The 15612-nt window shown below is 43.1% G+C and overlaps 1 protein-coding gene across 2 annotated transcripts in view; it reads left to right on the forward strand.

Moving 5' to 3' along the window:
* Positions 1 to 15612, forward strand: part of PCLO (piccolo presynaptic cytomatrix protein) — a 1259786-nt gene that overhangs the window by 1025286 nt on the left and 218888 nt on the right. For both annotated transcript variants that reach the window (XM_086919783.1, XM_086919788.1), the window contains exon 20: positions 1419 to 1599. In XM_086919783.1, the coding sequence (XP_086775909.1) occupies positions 1419 to 1599 (181 nt within the window). The remainder of the gene's footprint in view (positions 1 to 1418; positions 1600 to 15612) is intronic.

Here is a 15612-nt window from a genome sequence, read left to right on the forward strand (position 1 = left end):
AATGCTATGTACAACAGTGTCTGAGACACTTTTTGCGATTCCCAATGGGGTGCCAAATTGCATGCCTCATGCATATTAATATTAATGAGGCTGTCGTAATTTGCGACCAATTTGGGAATGGCTAGCACTTTCAGGGATGGTGGCCTGCTGGGATAAGCAGTCCAACATGTCTGGTACTGCTTTTAAATAAAGCAGTTTGTTTTTTAAATGCAGCCCGTTTTCCCTAAAGGTAAATGGGCTGTATTTAAAAAGTAAAAGTGAAACTTTTCAGTTTCATTCTTTAAGGGCAGGCAGTGGTCCCTGGAAACACTGCCTGCCCTTAAAAACTAATTGTGCATGCATTCCCAAAGTGTAAGCGGTCCCCTGGGGACCCCTTCTCATTTGCGAGTGCTTTATCATCCTTCTGAGAAGGGTGGTAAACTGCAAGTATTTTGCGACTGCAATTGCGGTTGTAAAACATTCATACATAGGTTTTGGAATCGCTATTAGGAAGGGACACCCTTGGAACACCCCTTCCTTATAGCGAGTCGCTAACCTTATTTTGCAACTCGCTAATTGATTAGCAACTTACAAAATAGGGTTGGTACATGGGCCACATGATTTTTGCGGTCGCAAATGGGCCTAAAACACCTTTGCTACTGCAAAAAACGGTCCTACATCTGGCCCTATACTCCCTATGGGAATTTGCACAGGAAAAACTTGTTTTGGGACACCCTTTTTCTCTGCTTCCACTTGATGGATCACCCGAAAGCTTTCAAGACAGCAGCTGAAGTGTGCATCAAACTCATTTTTAAAAACAAAATCCTGATCTGGAGGATGTGCAGGCAGTGTTTCCGATATTGGATGTTGAAGCAAAGGAGGATTTTGCATCACCAACATTTTGGGGAATCTTGATGCTGTTGTCTGTGCAGCTCCATGTAGAGTCAATTATATTAGAGCAAGACAGTACAGGGGTCACTTTGATATAGTCTTCACTATGTCATTCAAATACTGTTTTGGGACTTACGCATTATAAAAACAACAATTCATCTTGAGCTGAAATTTCACAAAGATAGTAAATTGTGGTATCTATAGTTCTCCAGTACTTGAAACATGGATTCATTATCATCACAGTTTAGTGGTAGATTTAGTAGTAGAGTGGTCTAATCTAATACAATGTAGATGAGTTCGAAAACTGAGAAAATGTAGGTTTGAACATGGAAATTACTCACTGCAAAATGGTTATCAGAATAAAAGAAATGAGAAGACAGTAGTAATTTCCAGGAGAGCAAAAAATAAATGTTATGTGGGCCATTGAGTAGACTTATTAGAAAATTGTTATTTTTCTTATTCTACAAAATATTGTAATTATTACTAGTATGCTGATAATTTATACGTCTTTATTTAAAATAAAATGTGTTTACTTTGTTATGTTTTAGGTTTTAATTGATTTATCCAGCACCTTACATCTAGACAACACTCCTCGATGGTACCCTCTGAAGGAACAGAGTGAAAGCGTTGACCATGCAAAGTCTCATTCAGGACAAGGGAGCCAACAAGTACCAAAACCATCAGTCATCAAAAGCAGAAGTCACGGAATCTTCCCTGATCCTTCTAAAGGTACTCGAAATGTGACTTCTTCAGCTGATGAAAAGATCATTCAAAAGAGTGACCTTAAAAAACTGTTAAAAATTAGTATTTCAAATACGCTCCTGATAAAACTAGCTTTAATGTGAAGAATTCATATTATTTACAATATTCATTTTACACGTGACATGTTCCAAGTTCAACTGCTCCTGCGGCATATCATTTGTAGCTACATATTTAAATTTTTTTAGATTCTGATAAAAGGACTTAGGGCCCTATTATGAGTTTGACGGTGCGGCCGCGGGACCACACGACTGCCACACCTCCAAACCCGCGTGAATACCTCCTGCCATGCAATGTCTTTTTTTGTCATTGGCTGGCAATTCCTTTGGCGTCCCCACGGCAGTGTCTATAAAAAAGGCACAGCAATGGAAACGTCAAAGGAAGTTCCAGCACAGCATGGACTCAAAGTCTATGCCGTGCTGTAATTTCTGTGCATGCACACTGGGGGACCCATGTTGTGGCCCCTGTGTGCATCCGCAAGGCGTGAGTACCAGGGGGCCCAAGGGCCCCTTTCTTTCAACTCCACCACTGTTTCCACAGAGGAAACTCTTCCATGAAATCAGTGGCAGAGATGAAAGTTGTAATATGCTTGTCAGAACCGCGGCGGTCCTGCCAAGCATATAGATGCCACTTGACCGCATCACAACCACCAGGGAACAGCAGTTCCCTAGTGGAATCACAGGTCCCAGGCCGACAGGAACACTATGGTTGTAATGTGGCAGTTGCCAGACCACCAAAGCTGCACCACCACGAGTCTGGTGGTCCTCGGACTGCCAGACTCATAATGAGGCCCTAAGTAGTGATCAAATGTATTTATGTATACTAAAATTTAAATATATTCAAGTTTAACTATCATTCTCATAGATGACATAGCTGTTATAGCTCTGCGGTGACCTCTTGATTATTTAGGGGAAGGGAGCAACCAAATCTATGTGTATCCACTCAGATGAGAAATTGACCAATGATTCCTTATGTTACTGTACATTGTCTTCAATGAACAACTTAGGCCAGGTGTGGTGAAATATATAACACCAGAACACCAGACCGCATGTTCATGTAAAGGTTAAAGGTTTATTGGCCATACTCTTACAGTCTCAGGCAGCCACTGCCACATAACAGATTTCCCACTTCCAGGACCTCCACACTACATTCCACATTCCTAAGAGCAAGGATCTAGCGTGTGAAATATAGGGAGGCAGGCACAACATCACATCTCCCTTCCTTCACAATAGCAACATAAGAAACTTATATACATAAATACAAAAATGAATAACATGTCAGGTTAAAGAACACACCCTAAGAATTACACTTCCTACATCACAATTATCTATCACAGTAATTTCTCATATATCAAACCATAATAAAAAAATCTGACCGGCTTAGACACAACCCTTTTACTCCTTCATACTGGGGGGTAATCAGCCGTAATGACTGACTCAAATGTACTGGGTTTAAGTCTTGCTGGTTCTCCAACACACGTATCAGAAGATGAAAACTTGTCATCAACCTTACATACGAGGAATCACTCTCTCTCACTCTATTCCTCCCAAGCCTCACTTACACCCCCCTACTTTTGTTCCACCATTCATTCATGTTCTTCCATATGAATAGCATTTCTGGCTACAACATCTACTCTGACTGGTGACCTGAATTTTGATTTTCCCTTGGTAACATGAATGGGATCTTTCACCGCACCTAGTCACCAACTCAATATCATTCTTTCCTTCTTTAACCTTGTGTCTAGCACCATACCCTTCTTTCATTTTATCTTGAAAACACTGTACTCTGGGCCTTATAATCCTGACTATTGGAACAGCACAAACCACAAAAACTAAAAATGAGAAAACCTGCCTGCTCTGATAGTAAAGATAGGAGTGCCTCAAAGAGAAACTTGCAGATCACTGAAAAGTCGCAAGGGGGCATTACACAAAGAAAAACACCAAATGGAATAATATAACAAAAGTAATCAATTTTGTATTAGAATAAATGCAACTTGCACATCAAAATGTCACAATCTTTAGACTCCTGGAATCGTGTCAATTTAGATCACAGACCATGATATGAAACACATCTCAATTTACCAATGAAATCAATACATTTTTCAAACATAGGGGCTCATTAGGATGACAGGCGGACTTTGATAAGAACTTGGCATACAACTTCCACATTCTTAGGAAGGATGGAACATGTTCCTTGTTCTTTGGGCTATCTTCGTAAGCACTTCTACTAACCCAGGCCTAGTGTCTATCCGTTTCTCAGAAATGACATGGACCAAGTACTCAATGCTGTTTTTAGCAAACATGTATTTCTTTATATTAACTGTTATGTCGAACTTTGTAACCAGTAAATGTTTACAGTGAAAGACAGAGAAAATAAATGATAATAACTTGTGTGATTATCATTTTATTTTCTCCTACTTCCACCCACAGCTTTGTGTGAGAGGGCGGGCAGGGGAGGATTTGTTGCACCCTCCTAAAGTGCGCAATGGCTGCTTAGACAGCCCTCTTAGACCACCCAAAACAGTCATGTGCATTTCACACGTTCTCCATACAGGCTGCATTGCAGCCTACGTGGAGAACATGCCCAGGCCTCCAGTCAGCATCTGTGCCACAAAAAAACGGCCCTAAGACCAATCACAATTCTGCTTAGGCAGCATTATGATTGGCTGACTGGGAGCCTGGGTGTGCTTCCTGTGGCTTACTCCGAGCGAGGGTGGACTACGGAGGAGAGACAGGCAAGGATGTGGCAAAAAGGTATGTTTTTTATTAAATTATTTTTTAGCCGCTTCCCCCACATCCTCTCCCCTCCCGCATCCTTCCCTCTGCTTCATACGTCCTGCCACCCATGCCCCCCTACCTCCAATCAGTGCCGGCCACACCTGTTGGTAACCTTTTTAATACTAGATGCATAAGTTTGTCATGACTGTCACAATCTTTTCCTGCCACCAGAATATTGTCCCCTGTAAAACATTTTCCAACACCTGTTGTAAAGCCTAGACAGAAGATACCAATTCAAAAGGGATTCTCCTCAATTAGAATGTGCCGACTGGTAATACAAATACCATTAGATGTTGTGAGGATTCACCAAGTTTGATCTGATGATAAGCAGATGCCAAGTTAATTTGCTAAAGAATTTAGCACCTGTAAACGTGCTGATGATGTCATCTATGCAAGGCAGAGGATGGGAATCTACCCAAATCGCCTTATTAAGACTCCTCAAGTACATACAGACTCTTAACTGACCATTTTTCTTTCTCGCTATCACCATGGGAGATAAAGATGATTCGATAGGCTCAATGGCACCTTCCTCACACATCCTTTTTAGAATATCACCTAATTCTTAATGAATACCTAATGGTACTTTCCTCAGTCTGTGATTGACAGGAGTGACTCCATGTTGTTCTTTAATGTTGTGCTTAAAACCAGTTATCCTACCCAAACTATCACTGAAAACTGACTTGAACACATGTTATGTTATGTTAAAGTCAGTCAGAATAACTTTATTTTGCCATCACATTGAAGGCATAAAAAGTATACTGCACATAAAACATATCAATATTAAAATACAAAAATTACAGATTTCCAGCAGCCAATGCATAATAAAATACAATGGTCTGTGCCCGTTTGTGACCGCAGCGAGAGGCGGTCGGGTTTCTTTCGATATATATATATATATATGTCGAAAGAAACCCGACCGCCTCTCGCTGTGGTCACAAACGGGCACAGACCTCCTCTCCTCCAATAATTTTAATACAATATCATCGACGCCATCACACCATTAGAGTGTCAGCAGTGCAGATTTTATTGCTGTTCATGTCAGAGCAAGTGCCCTCCCTAACGCGTTTCGATATATATTTACATTTTTAAATGAGACCATTGTATTTTATTATGCATTGGCTGCTGGAAATCTGTAATTTTTGTATTTTAATATTGAAATGTTTTATGTGCAGTATACTTCAATCACTAAACAACCACTTCCCTACAAAAGCAATCCAGGGCCAGGGACACAGCGGGGAATTTTGAGGGAAGCCCTTTATTCACAGGTTGCAGCGTAGCATAATGCGTTTCGTCAAAAGCAGCCGTTGGCAAGGTCCTTTTTCGAGTTGGTCACTGGAAATACCAATCCCTTGGTGCAGAACATTTGTGTGCCAGCAAATTCCAGGACTACGTGTTGGACGGGTCACCTGTATCGCTCTACTGGCAAGCGCGAAATAACATCACAAAACAACCACTTCCCTACGAAAGCAATCCATGTACACAGCGGGGAATTTTGAGGGAAGCCCTTTATTCACAGGTTGCAGCGTAGCCTAATGCATTTCGGCAAAAGCCTTCCTCAGATGCCGCTGTCAACTCGTTATCATCTTCTCCCAACTTTAAATCTCCTGTGGCGCTCCCATTGGTGGAAGGTCAGCTGACCCTGCTACAATCAGGAAAATGCAGTTCAATGTCCGACCACAGTTCCCAGCATGCACTGGTTTTGGTGAGTACCGCAGCAAGATCTGATGATGCTCGTGTGAGCGCTGAGAGTGCCTTGTAAAGGGGGGGCCGTGTAGCATCTGATGATCGCGAACTTACTGTGTTCAGGTCCCCCTCAATTCCCCATCGTCCAGCCTCAAATAGGGAACAAACCGGGCCGTAAAGAGAGCTGTAATCACACTCTCTTTGCCGTGTAGTCACAGACTGCCAATGGCAGCAGCCACTGGCAAGGTCCTTTTTCGAGGCGGTCACTGGAAATACCAATGCCTTGGTGCAGAAAAGTTGTGTGCCAGAAAATTCCAGGACTACATGTTGAACGGGTCACCTGTATCGCGCTACTGGCAAGTGTGAAATAACATCACCAAACAACCGCTTCCCCACGAAAGCAATCCAGGGACACAGCGGGGAATTTTGAGGGAAGCCCTTTATTCACAGGTTGCAGCGTAGCATAATGCATTTCGGCAAAAGCCTTCCTTAGATGCCGCTTATCATCTTCTCCCACCTTTAAATCTCCCATGGCGCTCCCATTGGTGGAAGGTCAGCTGACCCTGCTGCAATCAGGAAAATGTAGTTCAATGTCCGACCACAGTTCCCAGCATGCACTGGTTTTGGTGAGTACCGCAGCAGGATCTGATGATGCTTGTGTGAGCGCTGAGAGTTTCTTGTAAAGGGGGGTCTGTGTAGCAGCTGATGATCGCGAACTTACTGTGTTCAGGTCCCCCTCAAGTCCCCTTCTTATATATATATATATATATATGAAATTCATAAACACATGCAGTTATTGTGACAAGTCAGTAGATCAGTTCTTAAGTTAGGTGTAGAATTAATCGGATTAAACTTCTCTTTTTTTAAAGCTGATAAAAGGTAAGACGCTACTGAAAAACATGTGAATGGGTCAGATAATGACTCTAAAAAGAAAAGGGCCACACAACACTGTTTAAAATTCATTTTACGCAACAGGGGGACAAACAACCTCTTTCTTTCATCGCTGTAGTATTTGCAAAAAAACAGAATGTGCAAATCATTTTGAATCAATCGATCATCACATGTACCAAATGGGAGATCGGTGGGTACATAGATGTTTCGTGGAAAGCCCAGCATCACAGGGATATAATTTAGCCGAAATCTCACCAATATACACCTGTGTTGTAAATTAGTGACAAACGATTAATAGGTTGAATTCATATCTATTTGCAGGATACTCGGGCAGTCAGATATGCTCTAACTGTTGATAACTTACTATTTGTAAAATTCCGTCTCACTTGCAGACTAAAAAACAAGTGAGTTTTTATATCTTTTTTAGAAATAGACTGGCACAATATAGGGTCAACAAAGAGATGATATAACCCTGATACTTTTAGTGTAGATTCATCATAACGTAGCCAGCTAGTATTACCCACAACATCTAGTTTCAGAACATCATTTATAATATATAAGAGAGAGAGTCTCCTTCCGTCATACCGAGTGCCACATTAGGATTGGCGCCAAATATATTTTGTCAATTATATGCAGAACATTTAATTCCATATGACAAATAAAATTGGAGCACGACTTTGGTAATCAGACTAACTTTTAAAAAAAGTTATCTTCTATACATTTCAGTTGAGAGCAGTCTCTAATGCCCCAGACAGCCGCTCTATAAGTCGCAGCAGATATAGTTTTTGCAGCATAGACTGTCTTTATTGCTTCAATGGGTTTTATGCCAGTTGTCTATAAATTTAAAAAGTGCCCCAATATTTTTTTCCATCTGCAACCCCCTGTTTATGATCATACTTAGCCAATTATTTTGGCGATCAAACATAATCCCTAGATAATTAAAAGAGTCCACGACTCCTAGCGGTCTCCCTTCAGCAATTTTTTGGGGTTGGTTCCTTTGCTTCGTGCCTGCCACAAGGACAAAGGATTTTGAATAGTTAATTTTCATGTCCAACTTATTCATAAATTGTGTATATTCCATCACTAGGCAGCGCAGAGCATTGCTGGTACGGACTAGAATCACTGCGTCGTCCGCATATAGTTATATTGGCACTTGTAATAAATTAATATAGGGAACATCCGGAGTGGTTCCAAGAAGAGCGGATTCAACATTATTACTGTATGATGAAAATAAGAAGGGGGCCAAAACGCACCCATGTGTTACCCCTCTGGCAATTTTAAAATGAGTAGTGCATTCACCTCCCTTTCCATAGCGGACACAGGCTGAGGCCCCCGAGTATAGATTGTGGATAATATTAATCAGCTGTACATGAATCCCCATTGCCTCCGTGAACTGCCAGAGCTTAGACTGTTCCACGCAGTCAAAGGCTGCTGACAGATCCATGAAGGCAAGATACCAATTACCTTTTATGGCTGCAGTATAATTAGCTATTATTATACTTAGATTCAGGCATTGGCCATCAGTGCCTTTCCCTTTTCTGAAACCAAACTGACAGGGGACTATAATATTTTTTTGCAGGGCCCATTCCTCAAGCCTATTTAAAGCAAGCGTCCCATTAGTTTTGCTGTGGAATCTATCAAGGATATTGGTCTATAGTTTTTCGGGATAGACCTATCCCCCTTTTTATGGGTGTCATCTGCATGGCTTTAGCCATCAGAGGCAGTGTTCTGATGTAAATGTTAAAAAACGTAGGGATCAACACTTTCCCCAGGGGGACTCCACAACATAGGGGGTGTACGCGGGAGGAAAAAGTCAGGGCAATTACTTGGTAGGTCCGATCGGGCAGAAAGGATGAGAACCAGGTGAGGGCCTTGTCATCGACACCCATCTCCGCCAGACGATGAAGCAAAATCTCATGGCCCAAGGTGTCGAAGGCCACGCTCAGATCTAGCACAATTAATGCCTAAGTTCTGCCCTCATGCAAGGAGGTGTGTAGCTGTTCTATGACCGCCAACAGAGCAGACTTGGTACTGTGCCGTGGCCGGAACCCATTTTGAGATGTGTCCAATATAGAGTTGACTTCCAGATATTGTGTGTGAATCGAGTTCACCTATGATTCCATGATTTTGGATAGGAACAGGAGCAGCAAGATCGGATGAAATTTTCAGGCTTGGACACATCTAATGTTGGCTTTTTGAACAGAGGGACCCCTTTAGCGTGTTTCCAAGACTTATGGACCAATGCCAAAGATAGGGAGAGAATGATCAGCTCCAAGCCCTCGAGCAACAGACACTGTTGAAATTTTCTGAATGAATCAGGTTTCAGTGGGTCATTTGGAGATCCTGATTTTATCTTGGCGAACAGCACTTCCCTTTATGGGAAATAGGAGGGAAAAAGGAAAGAGAATGGGTCACAGGACCCAAAGACATATTTCTCCCCAAACAGCAGGAGGTATCACCCAGCCAGGCTGCTATAGATACGCTCCACCTTCTCAATAAAGAATGTAGCCAGTATTTCACATTGAAGACTCGAAGATATGATGCTGTTGGGGGTGGAGGGGGACTTTACCAGGTCCTTCAGAAGTGAAAATATAGTTTTGGTTGGGTTACTGCTTGTAGAAATCAGGTTGTTGTTATGATTCGAATAACCAGAATCTTGATTAACTATTCCACTATGATCAACTGACGCACCATCTGTTACCAACAAAACTTGAACCTTTCTTCCTGGCCTAAGTGTCATGGCAAACAGTTCCTGCTGATACCATTGTAGTATATTCAACACCTTCATTGACACAAAGCACTTTTCCAAATAAAATTTTGGTTTTAACTTGCATGTGAAATTCAAAGTATCCAGATAAATCATTTTTTTCTTGTCATATGTTACTGGGTTTCTGTGGGGCAGGATCAATTTCCTGTTACCCCATGTCTGATGATAAAATTCATCAGTGACCATTGTCATTTTGTTCCTGAATTAATAAACAGTCTCAACACATTCCCATCAACAATGATGTTTTTATATGGACCAACATCGGTCATTTCAGAAATGCCCATAAATGGAGAACATAAGATTTTTCCATGTGGGATTTCACTATTTCCCTGTTGTCTTTTGCTTGAGCACTGAAGTCCTTTGTTACACTTCTGCAGTCCCCACCCTTTCCAACATCTTTGTTAATGTAAATAGAGGCTGAAACTCATGGACATAATTTGATGATCAGGCACTGATTTAGTCATGCTCACAGTCAAAAGTAGTTTCCTGAGAGAAGGTTCTGGCTCAAAAGGGGAAGAATCTTCAGGATATGGTCTGTTCATAGTCACCAGACCCAGATCACCATGCGATGATTTAATGAAGACATATTTGTCCTCTCTGTTTGACTCTTTCTGTTGAGGACCCTTTTCTCTAACCATTTCGCCACAGATGCTTTAATGGTAGATATCCTCACAACAGACCATGAGAAGAATCAGAAGCACTTTCCTATAAAGGAACAATGCTGCTCTCCACAGAGAAAACCCTTAAGGAGGCTTGGTGACTCAAGGACAGCTGCAGACAAGCAGCTTAAGAATGGCAACAAAGGGTAAGAAGGCAGCCAAAGGCTACCATATCAGGACACATACCACCAGTCTATGGGGTAAACAGAATGAGCAGGTAAGAAGCTGAAGCTCCACGTAGGCAGAAATAATGAGCCAGGTAATTTCTCCTCAAAAGTCACCACATACACCTGTAGACACTCTGAGGGTGACCAGCCAAAGAATGAGACAGCTACCCAGAATTGTGTTCATGATTTAGTGGCAGGGCAAAAAGAGGAGAGCCCTGCAATCCATGGAGGCAGCTATGAAAGTTTTGAGTCCTAACCAAGCAGTAGCACCAGGCAGCCTGCCATCACACTATGCCTGCCACAAAGGAACCTGTCCCTCCTGCATTGCAAAAAAATCAACATGCACAATTCACTTAACTTTGGGACCTCAGCTGTAGGTATCCCTACATGGTGCAGACATTGACAGAAACACTCACCTACAAGCTAACCATGACGTCTGAGCCTCAAACAGGTTTTAGGAAGCCAGTATACCTACAGGAGTGCTGGAGGGCAGGCCTTCTGGTCAGTAGCGTTCGCTGGTATTAAGAAGTGGTGTGGGGGAGGAGGAATACAAACTCCCCAAAAAATAAACATATAAATAGTAAACTTACCTGCTCCTATGGCCACGTCTTCCACCCAATCCTCGCCGACCTGACGTCCAGGGACTGCTACACAATGCGAAGGCTACCAGCTCCCTCTACCAGCACTGCTCACATGTTGGGGATTGTTCTGAGCGCCTTGGTTTAGAACTGGGACCATATACCAGGAGCCTGCGTTAGTTTCTCCACCCAGCTTTACAACACAACTGGATGGAAAAAGGCTACGTACTCATGAATGTTTGACCAGCCCCAGAGGGCTGGCCAAACCATCATGTGCTCTTGCCAGTGCCCAGCACTTGTTCCCCCCCTTCCTGGTGCTACAGCGTCAGTAAGGGAGGCCACACCCTTCCCTCAGCTCGCAGCCTGCAGGACTAAAAATAAAATATAATAAAAACGTTTTATCATCATTTTGATTTTGTGGGTTGCCTCTGCTGGCTTTCAGTAGGGGGGTGAAGCTCCTCCGCCTTAACGGAGTATCCGCCCCTGCCTCTAGTGCAGGGACAGCGGTAAAAGTAGCATCGAAGTTCTCCATGTGACACCCCACTGCAGCAGTGTCACAGCAGTCTCTGAAGAGCTTCATTTACCCAGCCCCTGATGTCTCAGCAGTCTGCTCAGCCTGTCCAGTGATGCTCCTAGTGGCATTACCCGTTGTGGCTTTTGCAACCTCTAGGGAGAGCAAGGATTGTTGTGGGCCAGAGTCCAGATAGGATAGGAGTCAGAACTTGGGGCTTATCTCTTGATGGTGCACCTTCCTCACACTGCTTCTAGGACCTTGCGCCACAGACATCACATTCATTGGAACTCAGTTGCTTCACACTGAGAAGAGGTGTGTAGATTCTACTATTAGCATCTAATCATCAAAGGGGAATGGATCACTTGTCCTGCTCAACCATTAGGTATGCAGGAATGAGGATGTCCCAGTGAAAAAAGACCCTCATGCACGTGATGGGTATGGTGGTATCTTGAAGCGGTATATCTTGGTTCTCCGCTTATTGATCACGTGTGTGCATAATCATTAGGTCTATTTTCGGTTTATGCAGCCTCCACCAGGAGGTTCTTACCCATGGTTGACGCAGTAGTGAGCCAGTGATAAGGGTTCTGTTAAAAAGACACAACGGCCGGGAGTTCTGGTTCTTTAATGTACCTGGTTGTTGGTCTGGTAAACTCCATGGGAGTGCATCACTTGGACTGAGTTACGAGTACTGGGTGCACTCAGAGTGGTTAAAAAAGGGGGGGAGTTGTGGGGGTGTTCTTAAAAAAAGGTCGACATGTTTCTGCCTCTATCTGCCTGGGTTTAGGACTTACGGGCATTCATCAGGACCGGTGGTGGGAAAACGTGAGGAATAACAAAATTAAGTGCTCAAATGTGAAAGAAAAAGGTGTTGACCTGTTTCTCTGGATTGGAGGTCTTATGGTACCTGTAAAGAGTAAGCACAAGGTTTTCGGCATACATACAGGGCGGGGGGAAGGGGGACACATACACCAAGCAGAACGTTGCTGCTTGTATCTATCCATACACAAATACATAAACAACAAAAAAATGGCAATACTTTAAAAACCGGTTAACAATCATGGCAATGTCAACTCTCTCTTTTTCTCTCCAAACTCATGCATCGGGTATTTAGCGTGCTATTCGACAGTGGTTACTTTGTATTCAGTGTCGACTTAGAATGCTGATCTTATCTATGGTTATTGTCGAGTGGTGATTGTGGTGAGCCATAGGTGGGTGCTGGTGTTCAGCGGTCGCAGTGCGGACTCGAACTATGTTTGTGATTACTAGTGCTCAGGAAATGTTACCTCGCGCATTTGTTTAACACGCTCCTGTCAGATCGTAGAGCTCTTGGAAGGGGCTAAAGGGTAGAGATATGGGGTGGTTAGCATAGGTGGTTCAGAATACTTGCTGTTTTTTGGAGACGCCTTCATTGGTCTCGCTACCTGTTGCACCCGATCCTCAGCTTGCTTCGTGAGTATACTGCTCTGCCCTTACTGATCCGGAAACAGTTTGTGGTGTTTCCGGGTCGTTTTTATCAGGCTGGGATATCGCTGTTAGTGATTACCTATTGGTCGGTTGTAGTTGTCATGGTAACAGGGGATTGTTTACCATGATGCGGAGTCAAGAGTACAGGGGTGAAACGTACGGGAAGTTTATCTATCAACCAAGGACAGCCAGGGTATATTGTCATTCAACCCTTCGCTATCAGTTTTGAGCCTGTGCACCCATCTTTGTTCTTTTTCAAAAAGAATTATTTCGGCATTGTGATCTTTGTTCGGCAAGGTTTCAAGTATGACCCACTGTAGATCTTGTACAGTGTGGCCCTTCTCCAGATAGTGAGTGGCCATCTTAGTAGTGCTCTTTTTACATTTCACATTGCTCCTGTGTTCGCACAGTCTCTGTTTGGCTTTTCTAGAGGTCATTCCGACATACTTCAGGTTGCACGGACATGTGATCATATACACCACGTGTGTGGTATTGCAGTTTGTGTGGCTATTCAGGGTCCATTTGAAGTTGGGAAGCTGTTGGAGCTCTTTGGTCGGTTTTGTGAGGCTACAGACGGAGCATGAGCTGCAAGGGTAATGTTCCTGTACTTGTGGGTTTCCCCATAGGTTAGTTTGTTGTTTTGGTGTTTTTGGTGGTGGTCTCGTGTGGACCAAGATGTCTTTCAGGTTTCTGCTCCTTTTATTTGCAAATCTGGGTTTTTGCCAAGTGAGGTTACCTGATGTCAGTATGCGCCAGTTTTTGTTCACAATTTTCTTGATGTTATTAGTCATGGCACATACAGTGCCATGATTCGTTTACCAGTCCCCTGATGAAGGTCTTTCGTCCCAAAATGCATTGGGATTAATTTTGATAATCGGATGAAACCACAGAAATATATTACTGAACAAAGGATATTTTGATTTGATTTGCATCCTGATGAATTAAATCCTAATTGAATTCCATTTGAATAAATGAATTGATGAATAATCAACAGTGATTCTTGTGATATACATTCATTGAACAGTACAGAGGGACCAAGTCTCCCAAGGTGTGCCACCAAGGGCACAGTGCCGTTTGGTTCGACACTGCACATTCATTTTGCACAAATCCGACCACCTCAAGGTCAGGATGGGTCTATACTGTGGCACCCGTAAAACTATAAATAGCGACATACAATCCAACAGAAGACCAGTTTACGCACATTGAAAAAGGAGTGACGCACATTATACAGACATTATATTTGTCCCTATCATTCCCAGCACCCTCTCAGACAGCCATGCTCGAGTCACAGCAGGGGAGAGAACCAGTTCTGACCCTGTCAGGTGGGAGGATAGCTCATCTAAATAGGGGAATGGCTAAGGAGCTGTTGATAGACCTTCCTGATGGCAACTGGATTCGGCTACATTGAAACAGCAACACCTGGGTACTTTTAGAGCAAGACAAAGAGGAAGTGCTGCAAAAGGATGTGAAGGGGCTATTGTGTGGTCGAATGTGACCAGTCACTGGCTAGCACGCTTGATAAAGCTAGCACCTCTGCCATTACCTCCGCAGAAGATCTCTGGACCTGGGAAAAGTTTATCTGAATTAGAAGGTACTACTGGAAAAAGAGGACTCACAACAGGATTCCATGATCTAAGGACTCAGTCAGTCCTGAGTCCTTCTTGTACCCAGTGACTGGAATTGCTCCCCAAGTGTCAAGTGATTGGTCTCCTGTTGGCCTGCTTCCAGCTCCTGAGACCAAGAAGACTTATATAGCCACATATCTGTATTCTGAAGGAGAGCTGGCTGGAGAGAGACGTGGTGCCTAGACACCTACCCAGAGGAGTTAGGGGGTGCAGGACTGACCCAGAGGAACTTTTACAAAACTTTGAAAAAGTTTGGAATAAGTAAATGTTCGACCCCTGTAAAGGTGCTGCAGTTAACTTGGAAGGGAAAAGCGACAGGAGTATAACCCATAGACCGAGTTGAGCTCTGGGTGTACATGTATTTTTAACAACAATATCTCAACCGGATTCAGTTAGAAGGACAAATAAAAATATATGTACAAGACATTATGAGAACACAGGAAAAAAGGGAGAGAGACTATAAATCTCAGTTTTTAGAAAGTGCATATAGCATCATATATTCGAACATAAAACAAGAAAAAAACATTTCATACAAGACAGTTGGAACAGCACTGTAGGCAAAAATGCTGTGGCAACCAAAGGGGGCTTTGTGCACTAGTGATGGTGAAGCAAAGAGTGACGGCGCGAGTGACAAGTGGGTGAATACAGCGATGGACGCAAGGTGACAATGTGAAAAGAACACAATATATACAAAGGCAGAGGTTCTTCCTCCATCAATGAGTGATGATTATTAGCTTTGAGAACCAAAGTTGATGGTGCGCCACGAGTCGCGCTGTAAAAGGGTCGACGGCTTTTCAGTTCTATTTATTTAGGATCTTCATCAGGAAACGGGTTGCCAGTTCGGGTAGTGTGTGTTTC

Source organism: Lissotriton vulgaris, chromosome 1_1, assembly GCF_964263255.1.
Source record: "Lissotriton vulgaris chromosome 1_1, aLisVul1.2, whole genome shotgun sequence".
NCBI classification, from domain to species: Eukaryota; Metazoa; Chordata; class Amphibia; order Caudata; family Salamandridae; genus Lissotriton; species Lissotriton vulgaris.